Genomic DNA, 21,953 nt, shown 5'->3' on the forward strand with positions numbered 1-21,953 from the left:
TTAAACTATTAAATGGATAGGTCCAACCTCTACCTAAACATGAAGCAAGTTTTTACTATAGCTAATATATTGATCACATAGAGTTTTTCAGATTTTGTATTCATCGTTCCAAAATCTTGAAACAAACCTGTGAAGTAGGTAATATCACTATTTTTCAGATGATAAAACTGAGGCTTCAGAAGAAGCACATTTCCCTACCAGGTTTTTGGTATTTCTTAAAATATTGTAAGATATTTAGTGAAAATTCCATACGAGGTGAGAACCCTCTGACCCTCCCCTTAATCTAAGTTCCATGAAGGCAGAGACTGTTGTTTGCTCTCAAACCCCTAGATTATAGCACATAAATATTTTGGGGTAAATGAATGAAAGTAGAAAGCTCTATCAGGAATCTGGTCACAGAAACCTCTACAATGCCTTTTCCCATCTGTTTTTACCAGAAATTTTAACATTGCCTTATTACTAAGAACAGAGTTCTTCCTGAGAATTAAACTTCCCACTGCCTGTTACAAGGCAGTTTTGATGTGTCAACGAAAATTCAGTGGTTGCAGATGTCAGACTATGCGTTAACACTCCATATTGTAAGAAAGCATCTGATGAGGTGTAATGTCAATTTATATTGGTCCCAGACGTTCAGATATGACTTTTGCGTGAAAAGGTTTATTTTTACGCTTGGTCAAATTTTTAAAATATAAGTCTTCCAAATAGTCACAGTAAAATATGGGCCAGCCTACATTTGGACAAAGTGAGAACTACTAGGAGATACTAAACAGTGGCCAGTGGAGAAGATAAGTAGAGGGAAGACTCAGCAGCCCCTTTCCCTGTCACCATCTATATGTCATCTTTTTATTTTATTTTTAAAATATATCTTATTGATTTTTTACAGAGAGGAAGGAAGAGGGATAGAGAGTTAGAAACATTGATGAGAGAAACATCGATCACCTGCCTCCTGCACACCCCCTACTGGGGATGTGCCGGCAACCAAGGTACATGCCCTTGACTGGAATCGAACCTGGGACCCTTGAGTCCTCAGGCCGACGCTCTATCCACTGAGCCAAACCGGTTAGGGCTATATGTCATCTTTTTAAAGTGCATATGAACAGTAATTAATGAACTTCTTTTAAAAAATCTATTTTATTGAATTTTTTACAGAGAGGAATGGAGAGGGATAGAGAGTTAGAAACATCAATGAGAGAAACATCAATCAGCTGCCTCCTGCACGCCCCCACTGGGGCTGTGCCCGCAACCACGGTACATTCCCCCGACTGGAATCGAACCTGGGACCATTCAGTCCCCAGACCGACGCTCTATCCACTGAGCCAAACCGGTTAGGGCTAATGAACTTTTTTATAAAGGGGGAGATCAATGTAAATGTTAGAATAGATCTAGAGTAGAGAGTTTTAAAGTATATGTCCCCTAACTTTTCCCCATTGACCCTTTCTAGTCTGCCCTCCCCCCCCCTAGAAGTTTTTAATTATGTAAGGAAAGAATTCAACTCTTATTAGAAAGGTAAATTATTAAGGATTCATTATTGTACAAAATGTAAAAGGTTAGATCCCCCCAAAATAGGTTGAACCTTAGCTTTTTAGGGTGTAGAGGGCTGTGTGGTAGCCAAATGTTTTTGTCTTCACCTTCAATATTCCCAGGTAACAAATGAAATTGATGTGTAATTCAAATGAATGGAGATATTGTCAGGAGGAAAGAGCAAGTATCTGGATGACTAAATGCTTGGCCTTAGAAATTATGACAAACTTCCTTCTTGCCAGGCATACTTTAAATTCAACTAAAACTCAGGCAGATATCAAAAGAGGTGTTAGTTCATGTGGGTCCAGACAATCTAAGTGTAGGTCTAAGGAAGGTGAGGGTTATAAAAGTAACAGATTTAAAGGTTAACTGAAATGAAAGCCTTCCCAAAATTGAACAGGCTTACATAGCAGCAGAACCTTCCGTTTAACTCCTGGTTCTGGAGCAGAAATGAGGGCGGCAAGATCAGATGATGTTGTGAAATGTGTAACTTATAAAACATGTTTATCATTTCATTGTAGAAATCATGTTAAATTTAGCCCTTTTGAAAGGGAGTGTATATTTTGTTTTATTTTTTAAATTTAAATAAGATCTTAAGCTCTTACAGTTAAAAATTTGAGCATTAACTCTTGTTTTTCTTTTTCCTGAAAAGCATTCACAGCTCTGATGGAGGGCAAAATCAACAAGCAACTGAAAAAAGTTCTGAAGAAAATAGTAAAAGAAGCTCATGAACCCCTGGCTGTAGCTGATGCTAAACTAGGAGGGGTCATAAAGGTAAAGTTACGATTCTCTTTCGTGCTTCTAATCAGAACTCACCATACAGCATCTTGACTTCAAAGCTAGGACTTTGTAATGAGTTGTTCGTCATAAGTTCTCATACTTTATCTTTTTTCCCTAGGCTACATCATTGATTTCAATATGACTATCAGAGCTAAGCATGTATGTTCATTGTAGGAAATTCAAATACACCAAAAAAAGATTTTTTTTTTAAATAGCTTTAATCCTGCCACCTAGAGATCGTCTGTTAACCATTTGTGTATATTCTGCCGTATTTTAGTTTAGGCACGTCGCCCCCCACCCCCCACCCCCAACGTTAATGGAGTCATGACATTGTTTTTTTAGTGTATGTGTTTGTTGGAAAACTTTAGTAGGGGGTAGAGTTGCTAGAGGTTAAACATAAAGTGAGAGTGGAAGGAAAGACTGAAAAAGTAGGCTCCCAAAAATGGAAAACAGAACCGTTTGAGAGCCAGTTGTGATAGTTTGATCTTTGGAATTATTTTATGTTGTAGATCTTCTAGGTAGGAAAGTTAGAAATTTTGAGTGTTTTTAAAGCCAGGATTATGAATTTAAGAAGTTTGTGTAAATAGGTTATTTCTAATACGATCAGGTCATGAAGTTTTCTGTGATGGTGTCAGTCTCTACCTTCATTCTTAGTTTATTTTTTTCTGTTAAAAACATTAACTTTTAGCTCTAGCTGGTTTGGCTCTGTGGATAGAGCATTGGGCTGCAGATGGAAGGGTCCTGGGGTCGATTTCAGTCAAGTGCACATGCCCAGATTGCAGGCTCAATTCCTAGTTAGGGGGTGTGCAGAAGGCAGCCTATCAATGATTCTCTCTAGTCATTAATGTTTCTTTCTCTCTCTTCCTCTCTGCAATCAATAAAAATTTATTTAATATAAATATTTTTTAAATAATTTAAAAAACATTAACTTTTAGCAAAAGTTTGTAAACAGACACGCAGAACGGCAAATTGCTTAATGGTGGGGTTATGGGTAACTTTAATTTTTTCTTTTCAGTTTCTCCATTTAAAAAATTACACTGAATATTACTCATATGCATTCTAAGTAGTTGTTTCTTAAACATGATGCAGTATATACAATTTTGTATGTTTGTATTTGATGGACTAGAGCTGTAGATTTGTATGACCGAGTTAGCAAATACACTTAATATGACAAAATGAAGGTATGGAAAACAAAATTTACTATCCTGTTTGTAAGGGGTGTGTAAATACTTAAACTGTATTGTGAAGGTTTTTGTATGTATGTACACATACATATTAACATGTATATATTTGGAGATCAGACAAGTTCAGGGTGGTATGGCCCAAAATGCTGGTGTTTGTTAGCACATGTATATGTGTATTTGGCAGTACTTAAGGGATGCTAACATTTATCTGTAGGAAAAGGGCTTAAGGCTTAAAATTTTGTTTTTTATTTATTTGTCCTAGAGTGCTATTGATTAAAATCTGTGTATGTTACCTTTATAATTTTTTAATTACTCTTATAATTTTTAAAAGAAGATAAATAATAAGTAAGGTAGTAAAAGATTCCTCACACCAATAAAACACAGAAGTAGGTTAAACTGTATTTAACTTTTTATAATTTTTATTTATTTAATACAAATGTTTCTTGTTATTACAGGAGAAGCTGAATCTCAGTTGCATCCATAGTCCTGTTGTTAATGAACTTATGAGAGGAATTCGTTCACAGATGGATGGATTAATACCTGGGGTAGAGCCACGTGAAATGGCGGCTATGTGTCTTGGGTTGGCCCACAGGTGAGATTTACTGGAAAACAAAGTTGGCTTTTACTTAATAAACAATTATATAGTATTGTTCTAAGCACATTCTATGATTCTCATAACAATCAGTAGTACATCCCAAAGTCAATACTGGCTGTTATCTTGATTTGAACCCAGACATTCTGGCTTTATTGCCTGAACTCTAAACCTCACCGTAGGCCTTTACCTCTCTGGTGTTGGACTCTACAACTCTTGGACTCCCCCCCACCCCCTTCTTATCTCTGCTGAATCGTATGCTACTCCTCCATCTATTTACCATCTCCCAAACTTTCCTCATCTGCTATGGTCTCTCTTTTTTGTGTGTTAATCTCTGTTGCTTGTTTTACTCGGTTTTGTTTTTGATTTTACTTATTGTAGAGGAGACAGATAGAGAGATAGGAACATCAGTGAGAGACAGTCATTGATCAGCTGCCTCCTGCACGCCCCACACTGGGGATCGAGCCAGCAATCCGGGCATGTGCCCTGACCGGGAATCAAACCATAACCTCCTGGTTCATAGGTCAATGTTCAACCACTGAGCCATGCCGGCCAGGTGACCTATCATATTTAACTAGAGTCCATTAGAACAGGAATTTATGCTATGCTGCAGTAATGTGTTCCTGAAAAGCTTGGCATTCTGTGAAGTTGCATTAAAATAACAGGGTTTGTGAAGAAAAATAAGATTAAGGTCAGACTACTCAAAACTTAGGCAACCTTGTGAACAGAGCACTGTCAAAAACAATAGCCCTGAAAATATTAACAGTAAAACTGACATTAAATTTATACTAAAAGAATAATATAGCACACAAAAGTCTATACCTTTGCCCTAGCCGGTTTGGCTCACTGGATAGAGCGTCGGCCTGGGGACTGAAGAGTCCCGGGTTCGATTCCGTTTAAGGGCATGTACCTTGGTTGCGGGCACGTCCCCAGTGGGGAGTGTGCAGGAGGCAGCTGATTGATGCTTCTCTCTCATCGATGTTTCTAACTCTATCCCTCTCCCTTCCTCTCTGTAAAAAGTCAATAAAATATATTAAAAAAAAAAAAGTCTATACCTTTGAACAAAAAATATTGAGCATAGATTGATGGAGGGTTAAAGCTCTGCTGACTTATAAGTAAAATGCACAAAAGTCAGAAAGAACTTGGTAATAAACAATTCTAGGAGAGAACAAATAGCTACACTGGGTCGAGTCAAGCTTGTCATTAAATTGGCATTGTGTGCAACAATGGTTCTCAATCACATATCCCTTAGAGCAGTGGTTGCCAACCTTTCAGACCTCGCGGACCACCTGTTGGTGATCACTGCCTTAGAGGATATTGGGCAATGTGTAGAGACATACTTGGTTGTTACAACTTCAGGGGGGTCTGCTATTAATATATAACAGGTAGCCATGGCCGGGGGTGGGGGACGGGGGGCGCAGTTTGCACAATAGTTAGAGCATCAGTCTGTGCACCAGAGGGTCTTGCATTTGATTCCTAGTCAAGAGCATATACTTGGGTTGCATGTTCAATCTCCAGCGGGGAGACAGGAGGGGCAAACAATTGATGTGTTTCACATCAATGTTTCGCTTTCACCCTTCCTCCCTTCTCCTCTCCCTTCCACTCTCTGAAGAATCAATGGAGAGAATATCCTCACTCCTCAGGTGAGGATTGTTAAAAATAACAATACGATATAATGGGTAGAGTCCAGGGGTATTGCTAAACATCCTACAGTGAACAGAATAGCTCCCCTACCACAAAGACTATCGGGCCCATGAGATTAATAGTGCCAAGATTAAGAAATCTTTCTATACAGTGCTAGAGGCCTAGTGCATGAAATTTGTGCACTGGTAGGGTCCCTAGCGGCTTCTCTTCCTTCCCCTGGCCGTGCACCCCCTCCCCCCAGTCAAACTGCCGGTCGGGGACAATTTGGATACTATGCTTTTATTACATAGGATTATTCCTCCATAGCTTTCTGTTTTCAGGTGTTACCATGCAGCATTTTTTCCCCTTGCCTGCTGGTAAAAGACGTTAATGTGCTATAAAAAGCCCTAACTGGTTTTGCTCAGTGGATAGAGCATTGGGCTGCGGACTGAAGAGTCCCAGGTTCGATTCCAGTCAAGGGCATGTACCTTGGTTGCAGGCCCATCTCCAGTAGGGCGTGTGCAGGAGGCAGCTGATCGATGTTTCTCTCATTGATGTTTCTAACTCTCTATCCCTCTCCATTTCTCTCTGTAAAAAATCAATAAAATATATTTTTAAGAAAATGCTGTAAAAATAATCTGAATCAATATGACCTGTACTATACAGAATTATTCTAGTTGTCATTCGTAAATGAATGTTACAGAACTATAGGTTATAGCAGGACAGATGTATTTTCTTCTTAAATGTGTATTTTCTGGTCTTGGAACTGATTTTCCCATGTAGAAAAAGTAAAACTAAAACTAGCTCTGAGGGAGGGATTTGGATTTTACAACTTTTTAAAATGTTAATTAAATGCTTTTTATAAATGCTATCTTAGTAATTTATCTTCCTTCTCCCCAGCTTGTCCCGGTATAGATTGAAATTTAGTGCTGATAAAGTGGACACAATGATTGTCCAGGCAATTTGTAAGTATAGTAAAAGTGAGGTCTACTCTGTTCTGCATGGGTTTTTTCCTACTATTAAAAACTGTACCTTTTATAATTCTGTTGAGAGAGAGTAACTGGAATTCTTTCTTTTAAATATGTTTTTTTTTAATTGATTTTAGAGGGGAGAGGAGAGAGAAAAACATTGATCGGCTGCTTCCCACATGTACCCCGATCAGGGATTGAGCTCACAACCTGGACATGTGCCCTGACTGGGAATCAAACCAGTGACCTCTTGGGGCTGGGGCGGACACTCAGTCAACTAAGTCCCACTGGCCAGGGTATAACTTACTAAGAAATTGGAGTCCCAGCTGGTTTGGCTCAGTGGATAGAACATTGACCTGCGGACTGAAGGGTCCCCGGTTCGATTCTGGTCAAGGGCACATGCCAGGGTTGTGGGCTCGATCCCCAGTGGAGGGCGTGCAGGAGGCAACCAGTCAATGATTCTCTCTCATCATTGATGTTTCCGCCTCTCTCGCCCTCTCCCTTCCTTTCTGAAATCAATAACAATATATTTTTTAAAAATTGGAAAATGCAGAATAGAAAAAGGAAAAACTACCCATAATTTAGACTAGTTGGAAATATGTGAATGACGTTATTAGTGTAAACCATTTCATTTGTCTTCCATGAAAAATGCTAAAACTATATGGGAACTGTATTGTGCTATGTTTTGCTATTTTCACTTGATTTTATAATAGGTCATTCCACATTAACACATTTCGTACCGCTCAGGAGTTTTCTCGTGTTTTGTGCGCCATCTGTTAAGGACCGCTCACAAGTGTTCTCGTTTTTCACGCCCATGGAAAAAGGAGCAAATCTAGATACTTATGTAAATTTTGTTTGGCCCCTCTTCATAGAGGAAAATGTTTTACACAGTGCCATACGTTAAAAAAGTACTAGGAACTTTAATTGTTTTTGTAAATAAAAATGTTATGATTATTGAAAAACAACACCTAAAGTGCATTATGATTTAAATAACGTGCAGTTTGCTCAAAAACGCGCGGTCCCTGGCGTATGTCTTAGAGATTTCTATGCAGTACGCAATGTGTTAGTGATTTTTTGAAATACCAGTTTTAATTTTTCAATATTTAAAAGTCCTTTAAGCAGCAATTGCATTTCTGGGTATATACCCAAAAGAATTTGAAGCAGGTACTCAAAACAGATACTTATACACCCCTGTTTATACAGCATTATTTACAATAGCCAAAAGATAGGAATAAGCCATATGCCCGTTAACACATCTGTTATGTTAACAAACATAATGGTATATACACACCATGAAATAAGCATCCTTAAAAAGGAATGAAATTCTAGTACATGCTATCTACAACAGATGAATTTTGAAAACATGCTAAGTGAAATAAGCCACACAAAAAAAAACCTTGTGTGGTTCCTAGAATAGGCAAATACATAGACAGTAGAACAGATTACCAGGGCCTGGGGGAAGGTGAGGGTGGAGAGTTCATTAGTAGGTACAGAGATTTAGTTTGGGATAGTGAAAGAGTTCTCTAGTGGTTGCACAACATTGTGAATGTACTTGATGCCACTGAAATGTACATTTGAAAATGGTTAAGTGATAAATTTTATGTGTATTTAGCACAATTTTTAAAATCCTTTTAAATTCCTATTTCCTTTTGTTTTTTATTTTAATCTGCTGCAGCCTTGTTGGATGATTTGGATAAAGAACTAAACAACTACATTATGCGGTGTAGAGAATGGTATGGCTGGCATTTCCCTGAATTAGGAAAAATTATTTCGGATAATTTGACATACTGCAAGTGTTTGCAGAAAGTTGGTGAGTTAACTTTATGCTTTAAGGCATTGAAAAGATGAGTTACAATTTTTTTTCTTAACAAGCTTCCCAGAGTTTTTTACAATTAAAATTATGTTTTAGGCGTGTAGCTATGTTAATATCTGTTAGATTTCAAAAACAAATTTAATATATTTTATTGATTTTTTTACAGAGAGGAAGGGAGGGGGATAGAGAGTTAGAAACATCGATCAGCTGCCTCCTGCACACCCCCTACTGAGGATGTGCCCGCAACCAAGGTACATGCCCTTGACCGGAATCGAACCTGGGACCCTTGAGTCCGCAGGCCAATTCTCCATCCCCTGAGCCAAACCGGTTAGGGCTTAACTTTTATTTTTAAGGCCTGTGCAACAACGTGGATCTCTAATTTTTCTTTAAATGGCTTCTTCTGGTGAATATGTCTCATAATGAATTTGCCATTAATAGGGGCAACTATAGACTGGTGATATCCATAATTAATATTAAACACAATATTGCTACCTGTATTATTAGTGTTATAGTCTGTATCATTTATATCAATAATATAGTAATATTAGTAGAAGATGCTGAATATTAATAAATGAGTTACTTGGCTCATTATATTGCCATTTTATTGTATTTGTTTGTTTCTTGAGGGAGGTGATGGGGAGAGATTTTACTCTCTAAAATTAAACCTTTACATAAGGAAAATTACTAGGCCAAATTTGTTTGCTTTTTGTTTTTGTTTAGGCACCTTTTGCATTGGCTTATCTCTACCCTTTTTTGGACTGTTTGGTGGTTTTTGTATAATTTATTCAAAAGTGATTCTCCCTCATCCCCTGCAAACATTCCATAGGTGATAGAAAGAATTATGCCTCAGCCCAACTTTCTGAATTACTGCCAGAGGAAGTTGAAGCAGAAGTGAAAGCAGCTGCAGAGATATCTATGGGAACAGAGGTTTCAGAAGAAGATATTTGCAACATTCTGCATCTCTGCACTCAGGTAAACTGCACATAGAGAAACTAGTTGTGGTGATACCAGCACTGTAATAATAATTTTCTGATGGCAATGATGATTTTTAAACTTATTGTTCACCTGATAAATAAATATGAGGGTGTTCAGTCACTACCTCATCTGATGCCATCTTGATTTATATACTTGAAGGGGGAAATATATACTAAAATGAAATATAAGAGTGCTGTCCTGGCCATTGTGGCTCAGTTGGTTGGAGTGTTGTCCCGTACACTTAAAGGTTGCGGGTTTGATTTCCAGCTGCAGTCTCGGATGTGTGCTGAGGGCAACCGATTGATGTTTCTCTCTCACATGGGTGTTTCCCTCGCTTTCCCTTCCCTTCTCTCTAAAAATCAATGAACATGTCCCTAGGTGAGGATTTTTTTTTAAGTACTAATTTATTTGTGTTTTTGCATTGTCAGAATAATGATTATTAATTCATTAAGAAGGCAGAGAAGGATAGCTTGAGTTACTTTAACGTTTATGTCTATAGCCTGTAGTGATTTTTCCCCCTTTCCTTTGGAAATACCTGTACAAGAATCAGAGGGTGACACAAATGTCTAATCCTTGGAGGTTTTTAAAAATAACAGTAATATTGGCTAACAGTTTATTTATTTCATTTTATTTACATATGTATTTTATTTTATTTATTTTTTAAAATATATTTTATTGATTTTCTTACAGAGAGGAAGGGAGAGGGATAGAGAGTTAGAAACATCAATGAGAGAGAAACATCCATCAGCTGCCTCCTGCGCACCCCCCACCGGGGATATGCCCGCAACCAAGGTACATGCCCTTGACCGGAATCAGACCTGGGACCCTTCAGTCCCTAGGCTGGCGCTCTATCCACTGAGCCAAACCGGTCAGGGCCATATATATTTTATTATTGAATTTCAGAGAGGAAGGGAGAGGGGAGAGATAGAAACATCAGTGATAAGAGAGAATCATTGATCAGCTGCTTCCTGCATGCCCTCTACTGGGGATGGAGCCCGCAAATTGGGCATGTGCCCTTGACCAGAATCGAATCCGGGACACTCAGTCCGCAGACCGATGCTCTATCCACTGAGCCAAACCAGCTAGAGCTTGGCTAGCATTTTCAGTTTATTAAGTTGTTTACATAAGTTATGTAATAAAAATCTTCACAGCAGCCCTTTTATAGGAAACAGGTATGCAATGACTAGTTCTATGATAGATACAGGACTCTGAGGTTTTAGACATGTAAATTTTAAATTGTACTCTTAGTCATTTACGAGTTAATCATTTTGTTCCTTATACTAGGTGATTGAAATCTCAGAATATAGAACACAGCTCTATGAATACCTACAAAATCGAATGATGGCCATTGCACCCAATGTCACAGTCATGGTTGGAGAATTAGTTGGAGCACGGCTCATTGCTCATGCAGGTGATGATTTTAATGTAATTTGTAATATGGGTATTGAGTATTTTTCTAGCAAAGGTTTTTTTTTAATCTTTAAACTACAGTTATTAAAGAAATTAAATAATAAATAGAGGTAGGTAATATGTGGGTGAGGGCTAAGGACCAGTGTTCGATGATGATTTTTACTTATATGCCTGATTTCCTTTGGGATAATGAAGGCATCTTTAGTCACTACCTCTTCTGAGACACTTGTCCATTGTCAGAAGTTTTGCTGTTAATTAGAATAATCAGATGAATACAGGAGGATGCAATCAGTTAACATTTTATAATAATAAAAAGTCATCAACTATGGTTGGGGGGGGGGGGCTCGTAAGCTGGGTGAAAAATATGAAAGAATTAAGAGGTGCAAATTGGTAGTTACAAGGTAGCCCCAAGAAAGTAAAAGTAGAGCATAGGGAATGTAGTCAGTAATCCTATCTAATAATAGACAGACATGGTAATTCCTCATACCTTCGCTACCCCTCCCATTGGCTAATCAGAGTGATATGCAAATTAGCCACCAACAAAGATGGCGGTTAATTTGCATACCGCAGGCAGATCCTGCTGTGCCACCTGAGCAATTCTGAGCCGCCACCCGCCCCAGTGCAGGATCTGGGCCTGCCGTGTGCGGGGCGGGCCGCAGCAATCCCGAGCCTCCGCCTGCCCCAGCATGGGATCCAGGCCTGTCATGTGTTGCCCAGGGTGGGCGGCAGCGCGATCCTGGGCCTGCCCTGTGTGGGGCAGGGTGGGCGGGGCGGGCGGCAGCACCATCTGACTGGCCGCCCAACCCAGTGTGGGATCTGGGCCTGCCATCTGCGACCGGGGGAGACGGGGCAGGCACCACGGGATTGGGCGTGCCATCTGCCACCAGGGGAGCGGGCCTAAGCCCTCTGAGGGGTTCCAGACTGTGAGAGGGCACAGGTTGGGCTGAGGGATACCCCCCCTGCCAGTGCACAAATTATTGTGCACTGGGCCTCTAGTACATAATAACTATGTATGGTGCCAGGTTGGTACTTAAATGTCCGGTGAACATTTTGTAAAGTATGTGATTGTCTAACCATTTGTGTAATGTATGTGATTGTTGTACATCCGAAAATAATACAAAATAACACTGAAGGTCAACTTTAATTGGAAAATAAAATTACCAGCCACCCTGGCTCAATTGGTTTAACATCAATAGTCCTGTATAACGAAGGGCTCCCAGTAAGACTCCCTGTCAGGGTATATACCTGGGTATCGGGTTGAATCCCTGGTTGGGGCACATTCAGAAGGCAATCAATTGATGTTTATCATTCTCTCCCTCCCTCCTCCTAAGCATGTTCTCAGGTAAGGATTATAGAAAGAAAATTTGAAAACTGATTGGATCAAAATTTGAATACTTTTGAGAAATCACAGCAGGTGATGATGCTTACAGTCCTGCCCTACTGTATGAAAGGGATACAGTCTGAGAAACTGGTCATTGTTAGGCCATTTCAACATTGTACGAACATCATAGAGTGCACTTACACAGACCTAGATTGTGTAGCCTCCTACACTATATGGTGTACTGCTGTCATATATGTCGTCTATTGTTGACGGTAATGTCAGACTATATAAACCTTGATCAAGAATGTGTTTCACAATTGAATATGCTGTTGTATATTTTAATATATTTGACATGTAAAAACATTTTAAATAAGGAACTTAAAACTCACTGTATATGGTGGTATCATAAAGATGGGTGCTTCAAAAACTATGTAAATGAATACTTTTAAATATAGTAAGGTATTGGTTCATTATTTTATATTATTGGAGATGTAATAATCCATCACAGATCTTAATATGTCACCTATAGCAAAGTGTTTAAAGTAGAATAGAAACTTCACTGGTTAAATATGTCATCAAATATCCACAGTTGTAAGGATAGAATCATTTGGGATGGTTTTGTTGTCTGCACCCAAAATTTCATAGGTTTATCTAAATTTTAGCAGATCTAACAAAGCAGCAATTTTTCATACCCAATTTGTGTACTTATAAACATATCTCTTCATCCATATCTTAACCAGTGGTAAATAAGTGTTTGGAGTTTATCACATGGTTCTATAAGGTGTCCTAATAAGTTTCCATTTACTTTTATGGGATTGTTGTGTATTTTTTTTCATATCTGAAGTATATTTGATATCCAAAATCTCAAAAAACAGACACTAAATTGAGGATTGTCTGTAAATACGTATGTTTATATTTATACTAGAGGCCTGGTGCACAAAAATCATGCACTCAGGGGGATGGCCCCCAGCTGAGATTGCTAGAGGGTGCAGGCCAGGCCGAGGGACCCCACTGGGGCATGATCAAGGCCTTGGAGGGACTGTGGGAGAACTCCAGGGTGTGTCCGGCCCATTTCGCTCAGTTCCTATTGCCCGGACCCCAGCAGCCAAGCTCACCTACAGGTTAGAGCAGCTGCCCCCTGGTGGTGAGTCATAGTGAGCGGTTGAGGGGCCTTAGCATATCATTAGCATATTATGCTTTGATTGATTGAACGAACGACCAGACACTTAGCATATTAGGCTTTTATTATATAGGATCTTGTGGTATGCTAATGGAATGCAAAATAATAAAACCCTTTTTCAGGCAAATATGTAAAATTGAACAAGCTCAATCTTCAGTTTGTCACAGACATTCACCATATACTTTTGCTTGTGATGCTAATGGAAGAATCACAAATGCTGAGGCATCAGGATTTTTAGGAAATTCTAGACTTAGAAAATTTTTGTATTACATCAGATTTTTATTCTGGTGGCTGTAATACCAGACTGTAGGTTCTGTGTTTAATGCATGGGACTTTGAAGTAATTAAAAAGTGATTGTAGCTACTTCTTTTCTCTTGAAGGTTCTCTTTTGAATTTGGCCAAACATGCAGCTTCCACAGTTCAGATTCTTGGAGCAGAAAAAGCACTCTTCAGAGCTCTAAAGTCTAGACGGGATACCCCTAAGTATGGTCTCATTTATCACGCTTCGCTCGTAGGCCAGACAAGTCCCAAACACAAGGGAAAGGTGAGTTAGCGTTTTCCTGAGGTAGACTTTCTCTTTTTTTTCTCCAAACAACTCATTTTTCCTCATACTCTTTAGTATGCAATAAATCTTTCTATTCTCATTAAGTAGAGAATGGTGAATTCTTTAAATTTAAAAAATGCACTCTGGCCCAGACTGGTTTGGCTCAGTGGATAGAGCATCGGCCTGGGGACTCAAGGGTCCCAGGTTCGATTCCGGTCAAGGGCATGTACCTTGGTTGCAGGCACATACCCAGTAGGGAGTGTGCAGGAGGCAGCTGATCAATGTTTCTCTCTCATCGATGTTTCTCACTCTCTATCCCTCTCCCTTCCTCCCTGTAAGAAATCAATAAAATATATTTTTTTAAAAAATGCACTCTGGCCGGAACCGGTTTGGCTCAGTGGATAGAGCGTCGGCCTGCGGACTGAGGGGTCCCAGGTTCGATTCCGGTCGGGGGCATGTGCCTGGGTTGCGGGCACGTCCCCAGTGGGAGATGTGCAGGAGGCAGCTGATCGATGTTTCTCTCTCATTGATGTTTCTAGCTCTCTGTCTCTCTCCCTTCCTCTCTGTAAAACATCAATAAAATATATTTAAAAAAAAAAAAAAATGCACTCTGTATACTGAAAGAACAGTTTTAAAGAAAGTACTTTTGGTCCTGTTAAAGCCATCTTATTTCCTGTGTCAGTATTTTCATAGGAAACACCCATTGGTAAGGGGTACATCAAAAGTGTTCACAGTGGCAGGAAACCAACTTAGCATCAATTTTATAATTTTGCAAATTATAAAAGAGAATAGCCCTGTGCAGTGATGTTGTGTCTATTTTGTAGGGCAAATATTTTAAAAGAAACTAAAATTTTATAAAATTTAGAGCAAAGTGATAGTAATGAAGAGTTTGATAAAATAAAATGTTAATTAGCTTGAAAAGGGGGCTGCACTTTTTCTGGTTGTCCTCATGTAGAATTAATATCAGTGAGTAGAAACTAAAGGAGGGCATTAGCAGAATAGTTTGAACTGGTTTTAGACACAACTACTAAAGATCTTTTTATCCACCAAAACGATGGTGGTTAATATTGCAGCAAAGATTTAAATATAAGATAGGTGGCTTGAGTTGTATGATTCAAAATGCTTTTGTAATTCCTGGTTTAAAGAAAATCCTAGCATGAATGTTTCTAACTTCAAGTTCTCTATTTAGATTTCCCGAATGTTGGCAGCCAAAACTGTTTTGGCTATCCGGTATGATGCTTTTGGTGAAGATTCCAGTTCTGCGATGGGAGTTGAGAACAGAGCCAAATTAGAGGCCAGGTTGAGGGCCATTGAAGATAGAGGGGTAAGAAACACACCCTGCCTATTGTAGAAGTGTTACCTGTTAAAAGTTAATCAACTATGAGGAGGTTATATACTTAATTCACCTGCTAAACAGTTTTGTTTTTGTTTAATCTTTATTGTTAAAGTATTACATATGTCCCTCTTTTCCCCCCATTGACCCCTTTAAACAGTATTGTGATACATTTTAGTATTCTTTTTGTGTCTACTTTTGACAATTTCCCTTATATTTAATAAGAATTGATGTATTAGAGTATATACTATATAAGATCTTATCTTAGAAAATAATTTTTCTTTTCTTAGATAAGGAAAATAAGTGGGACAGGAAAGGCATTAGCAAAAGCAGAAAAATATGAACATAAAAGGTGAGTACATGTGTGGGAGATGGAGGACAGTTCCTGTTTATTTAAATGTTAATTGTTGACAGCACTTTATTATTATTATTATTATTATTATTATTATTAACTGAAGCACCTCAATGTCATCCCCCCCCCTTTTTTTTTGTGGCATTTATAGTTTTTCATATTCAGTCTTGTTTTTTTAATCAAATACACACATTTATATTGTTGTAATAAGTACATATTCTATATTTGTTTGGCTTTTTTAATATTTACCCTACTCATTTCCAAATATTGATAGTAAATATTTGACATTCATAGTTCCTGTATAGTATACAATTTATCAAAAAGAAAATTCAGAGTTAAACAACATCTTTATCTTAAAAAAGAGACTAAAGAAAAGTCTAAAAATAAAAATGGCTAAGACACATGATTAACCTTAAAATTTATGAAAGATATGTGTGGGGAGAGGTGTTCTGGTTATTATTTGAGGTGATGCTTAATACTGACGGGGTTGTGATGATGGAAGTAGAATGAATGCAGGACAGCTTTTCTGAGAAGCAGTTAGATAGTATGCATCAAGAGCCTTAAAAATGTTTCCAGTCATTAACCCATAAATTCTACTTTTAGGAATCTTGTAATTCTTTAAGAATTTAAAAAGAAATGGGTGGGGAAAGCAATATACAGTATATCACAGTTGTAAGTATATGTATTTAAATATACACATTCAGAAAAATGGTTTTATTCTAAAAAGAAACCTTATGTATTCAGTATGGACACTAATGTGTTTGTGGTTTGTTTTTTTTTTAATGTGTTTATTTAATTTAGAGAAAAAAGAAGGGAGAGGAATGGAGAGATAGAAACAGCAATGAGAGAAACATCCTGCACGCCCCCTACTGGGGATCGAGTCTGCAATCTGGGAATGTGCCCTGACTAGGAATAGAACCAGTGACCTCTTGGTTCATAGGTTACTATTCAACCACTGAGCCACACTGGCTAGGCATTAATGTTTTCTTTTATAGTTTGTAAATTTTCCAGATTTCTTAGTTGACAAATGTGGATCTTTCTTTTTAAATTACGGTTTTAATTTTTAACCTCTAAAAGTTAGTTATTAGCCTGCAACTCAAAAAACAGACCATTCTTCAGCTTGTTTTGTATAAATTTTTAATATTCTATGCTTACAACTTTAAACACATGCACTTATGAGATTTATGTCACATTTTAGCACTCCTTGCTTCCATTTTTTTTTTCTTTGTGCTACGTTAGAACCAAAGCAATCGTTGGGTTTTAAGGATTTATGCATAGATATTCCCTTCTTGTTCCTTTACTTTTTGGGCTCTTGAGATGAGCCTTCTGTATTAAACTTGATTGAGATCATTTGGTTTGGTTTGGTTTTCATTGAATTACTTTATATTGTAAAACCTAAATTGATTCAGTTTTTACTTTCCTGGTATAATGATTTGGTGTAAAGAGATTTTTTCCCCTATGCTGATTGAAATTTATTTATTTATTTGTTAGTTGATCCTCACCCGAGGATATTTTTTTCATTGATTTTTGGAGAAAGTGGAAGGGAGGTGATGAGGGGATGGGGGGAGATATGGATATGAGAGAGAATGCATCTTGTATGCACCCCGACCGGGGCCAGGGATCGAACCTGCAACCCAGGTACATGCCCTTAACAGGGAATCAAACCCACGATATTCTAACTGCCTCACCGGCCAGGGATAAATATTTTTCTACACTGTAGTCACTTGATTCAGACTTCATTTAGCTTACCACTTCTCTTGAAGTGTGATGAACCTTCCTGGAAAATATTAAAACACTCTACCTTTTTGGAAACTTAGTTTTCATAAACTGCCCCAAAGCCACTAAACTGAAACAGCATTTTATGCTTATGTGTTATCTAATAGCATTTCTTTTAAACCTCTTTAGGATTATTTTAGTTACAGATATCTGTAGAGATTTTCTTAAATTCCTTGATTCTTTCAGTGAAGTGAAGACTTATGATCCTTCTGGTGACTCCACACTGCCAACCTGTTCTAAAAAACGCAAGATAGAACAGGTAGATCAAGAGGATGAAATAATTGAAAAGAAGGCAAAAAAAGCTAAGGTTAAAATTAAAGGTTAGTTTGAATTTTTAAATGTCATTTATACTCTTATTCCTTAAGTACAGACTTCATAAGTCTTGGTAAAATTTGTGCCATTGAACCTTATTGTGAAATCATCCATATTGAAAGTTAGTGTTATTTTAATAAGCCATCGTGTTCTCTGAGAATAGTTAGGACATTGTAAAATTTATCAGATTTCATAGGGGTTCATTTCTATGAACATGTGGAATTGTTTATTACACTAAGTATATCAAACCAAAACTTTGGTTTCTACCACATGAACTATTTTGAAAATCAGCTTAAAATGGAAAAAAAAAAATATGCGGTTTCTAAATGAGTTATTTAGATCTTTTTGTTACATGGTTAAATGGAGGATTGAGCCAGCCAGAGGTGTTTTTCTCTCTTACATTGAATGGACTAGAGTGCTAATATACTATCAGCCTACCATCTTAGTAATGCTATTTAAAAGGGGCTCTCCAGCCCTGGCTGGCATAGCTCAGTGGTTAGAACATTAGCCTGATCACCAAAGGATTGGGTTTCGGGTTTGTTCCCAGTCAGGACTAGTGTGGGAGGCAACCAGTTGATGTGTCTCTCTCACATAGATGTTTCTCTCTCTAACCCCCCCCCCCCCCCAACCTTTTTATTCTCTCTGAAAAGCAATGGAAAAAAATACCCTCAGGTGAGGATTAACTAAAAAAATAAAAGGTGTTCTCTAGCTAGGCTGGTGTGTTTCAGTGGTTGAGCATTCACCTATAAACCACAAGGTCGCGGTTCAGTTCCTGGGCAGGGCACATGCTAGAGTTGCAGGCTCGATTCCTGGTAGTAGGCATGCAGGAGGCAGCTGATCAATGATGAGAGAGAATCATTGATCGGCTGCCTCCTGCACGCCACTATGGGGGGGTGAGGGGGGTGAGTCCGCAACCCCGGCATGTGCCCTTGGACCGTAATTGAACCTGGGACCCTTTAGTCTGCAGGCCAATGCTCTATCCACTGAGCCAAATCAGCTAGGGCTAAAATTTAAAAATAGTCCTGGCTGAGTGGCTCAGTTGATTAGAGCATCATCCCCATACACCAAGGTTGTGGGTTCAATCCCCTGTCAGAGCACATACAGGAATCAGCCAATGATGTTTCTCTCTCTCTCTCTCTCTCTCTCTCTCTCTCTCTCTCTCTCTCTCTCCCTCTCCCTCTCTCCCTCTCTCCCTCTCTCCCTCTCCCTCTCCCTCTCCCCCCCTCTCCCTCCCTCCCTTTTTCTCTCTAAAATAAATATATATAAAAATAAATAAAAATAACAGGTGCTCTTCAGCCTGGCCGTTGTGACTCAGTGGTTGAGCCATAGACCCATGAACCAGGAGGTCATGGTTTGTTTCCTGGTCAGGGCACATGCCTGGGTTGTGAGCTTGACCCCCAGTAGGGGGTGTGCAAAATGCAGCCAATTGATGATTCTCACATTGATGTATGTATCTCTCCCTCTCTCTGAAATCAAAAGGGGGGCGGGGGCTGGCATGGCTCAGTGGTTGAGTGTTGGCCTATGATCCAGGAGGTCACTGGTTCGATTCCCAGTCAGGGCACATTCCTGGGTTGCAGGCTTAATCCCCAGTGGGGGGTGTGTGGGAGGCAGCTGATCAATGATTCTCTCTCATTGATGTTTCTTTCTGTCTCTCCCTCTCTGAAATCAATAAAAATATTAAAAAGAAAAAGAAAAAAAGTCTCCAGTATACTAGGCTGTCTTGCAAGTATCCCTTTTTATTAGCTGGACCTATGTTGAGTGCCTACCACATAGTCTAGCAAGACAAGCATTAAAGCAGAGCTCCTCAAACTATGGCCCGCGGGCCACATGCGGCCCGCCGAAAACATTTATCCGTCCCGCCGGGTGTTTTTGCCGCCGCTGCCTATCCTGCTTAGCAGCTGACTAGTCTTGGGCCCGCAGTGCACATGTGTGGAATGCCTGAGGGACAGTGAACTGGCCCCTTGTTTAAAAAGTTTGAGGACCTCTGCATTAAAGCAATGACTGGTTTAATTTTTGGTTTCTAAATAGCTCAGTGGTCAAAAGTATACTGTGAACAAATGTGGGCTCCTGCCCTAGGTGAAGAAAACATTTAACTCCTATGCTTCTATTTTTTTACTGAACAATAAGGAGATCTCTCAATTCATTAGGAGCTTTTGAAAGCACCAAACTCCAGATATGTATCTTCACTTATATACCCAATAAGCCTTTCAAACTTAACATTTATGGATCCTTGCCACTTCCACTCTGTTGCTTATCCTTGAATTGTGTTCTCTTATAACCCAATGTATTCTTGCAGCAGATCTTCTTGATTCTACTTTGAAAATATGCCCAGAATCTAACCACCTATCATACCTACCACTTCTTAATGTAACAGCCACACTGGCTCTTCTTGTTATTCCCTGAACCTGCTGCCATCCACCCCTCTTCCAAAATAACCTTAGCATTTGTTCTACCTGGAATATTTCCCTCAAGATTCATTGGGGGATGGGGGTGGGTGGGTGGTGATGGTTGGTTGTTTTTGTTAATCCTCACCCAAAGATTTTTTTCCCCATTGATTTTTTTAAAGAGAGTGGAGGGGAGGGGGGCAGAGAGATAGAGGGACACATCAATTGGTTGCATCTCACAAGACCCCTTCTGGGTCTGGGGATCCGATCTGCAACCCAGGCATGTACCCTTGACCGGAAATCAACCTGAGACTTGGGTACACAGGCCGACACTCTAACCACTGGACAACACCAACCAGGGCAAGCTTCATGCATTATTCATTTCCTCACTTCTGTTAGGTGTTTGCTTAACTTCTGTGTAAATGTCCACATGCATCACCTTCCTCAGTGTTCCTCTTCCTACTTTCTTTCGTTATTTATTTATTTGATCCCCACCCAAGGATATGTTTGTTGATTTTATTTTTTTTTTTTTTATTGATTTTTTACAGAGAGGAAGGGAGAGAGACAGAGAGTTAGAAACATCGACGAGAGAGAAACATCGATCAGCTGCCTCCTGCACATCTCCCACTGGGGATGTGCCCGCAACCCAGGTACATGCCCTTGACCGGAATCGAACCTGGGACCTTTCAGTCCGCAGGCCGACGCTCTATCCACTGAGCCAAACCGGTTTCGGCTGTTTGTTGATTTTAGAGAGAGAGAAACATCAGTCCATTGCCTTCCACACACACCCCAACCAGGGATTAAACTTGTAACCTTTTTGTTGCTTGGGACAATCAGTGTTCCAACTGAGTCACACCCACTAGGCCCTTCCTGCCTTATTTTTATCCTTTGCACTGATTCTGTGTAAAAAGACTGTCTTGATGATAGCTACCTATTACCGAATCTTCCTTCTGATGTGTTAAGTATTTTGCATGTGTTACCTCATTACATCCTAGTGGTCCATTGAGATGTGCATTGCTGCACTTTATAGATGAGGAAATTGAGTTGACAGAAGTTAAATGACTTACTCAGGGCCACTGCTCAGGGTGAATTAATGCATGTTTTAACTCCATAGCACAAACTCTTAATCATTTCTGATGTGATTCACTATTTTCCCAAAAACAGTGGATTTGCAGATGAGATGATCTGTCTTAATTCTAATTTCTGTGCATAGCTGCATGATCGAGAGTAATTTATTTTTATCTCTGAGCTTTGTATCATTTGTAAAGTTAGTGGTATTGCACTAGGTGAGTGTTAATAAACTCTGGATAATTGACCAGAATGACAGGAGGAGACTAAGATTCAAAAGGTTTGGGGGGACTGAGGTCTGATACCATGTTAACTGTTATATCTTTACATTTACCCTATTCAGTTGAAGTAGAAGAAAAAGAAGAGCAAGAGGAAGAAGAGGAAGAAGAAGGAGTACTAGTGGTGGAAGAACAGGAGACATCTGTGAAGAAGAAGAAGAAAAAGGATAAGAAGAAACACATTAAGGAAGAACCGCTTTCTGAGGAAGAACCATGCACCAGCACAGCGGTTCCTGTATGTTTGTTTTTGATTACCAATACTATAAAAGACTGTTTCTCAAAATTAGACTCACTACAAAATGGATTTGCTTTGAGTAAGGGAGAGAATATGATCTACAGATAGCTTTCTTAGAGATGATTCTTTTTTTTTTTTTAATATATTTTATTGATTTTTTACAGAGAGGAAGGGAGAGAGATAGAGAGTCAGAAACATCGATGAGAGAGAAACATCGACCAGCCGCCTCCTGCACATCCCCCACCGGGGATGTGCCCGCAACCCAGGTACATGCCCTTGACCGGAATCGAACCTGGGACCTTTC

General features: G+C 39.1%; 1 protein-coding gene across 2 annotated transcripts in view; it reads left to right on the forward strand.

The window, feature by feature from the left end:
- The window catches only part of NOP58 (NOP58 ribonucleoprotein), a 28,469-nt gene that overhangs the window by 6,041 nt on the left and 475 nt on the right, over positions 1-21,953 (forward strand). For both annotated transcript variants that reach the window (XM_081095392.1, XM_081095393.1), the window contains 11 exons: positions 2,174-2,295; positions 3,941-4,077; positions 6,601-6,665; positions 8,344-8,478; positions 9,308-9,453; positions 10,741-10,867; positions 13,748-13,911; positions 15,101-15,235; positions 15,535-15,596; positions 17,559-17,692; positions 21,480-21,649. In XM_081095392.1, the coding sequence (XP_080951518.1) occupies positions 2,174-2,295; positions 3,941-4,077; positions 6,601-6,665; positions 8,344-8,478; positions 9,308-9,453; positions 10,741-10,867; positions 13,748-13,911; positions 15,101-15,235; positions 15,535-15,596; positions 17,559-17,692; positions 21,480-21,649 (1,397 nt within the window). The remainder of the gene's footprint in view (positions 1-2,173; positions 2,296-3,940; positions 4,078-6,600; positions 6,666-8,343; positions 8,479-9,307; positions 9,454-10,740; positions 10,868-13,747; positions 13,912-15,100; positions 15,236-15,534; positions 15,597-17,558; positions 17,693-21,479; positions 21,650-21,953) is intronic.

The sequence above is a fragment of the Myotis nattereri genome (genome assembly GCF_964212035.1).
Source record: "Myotis nattereri genome assembly, chromosome: 7".
Classification (NCBI taxonomy): Eukaryota; Metazoa; Chordata; class Mammalia; order Chiroptera; family Vespertilionidae; genus Myotis; species Myotis nattereri.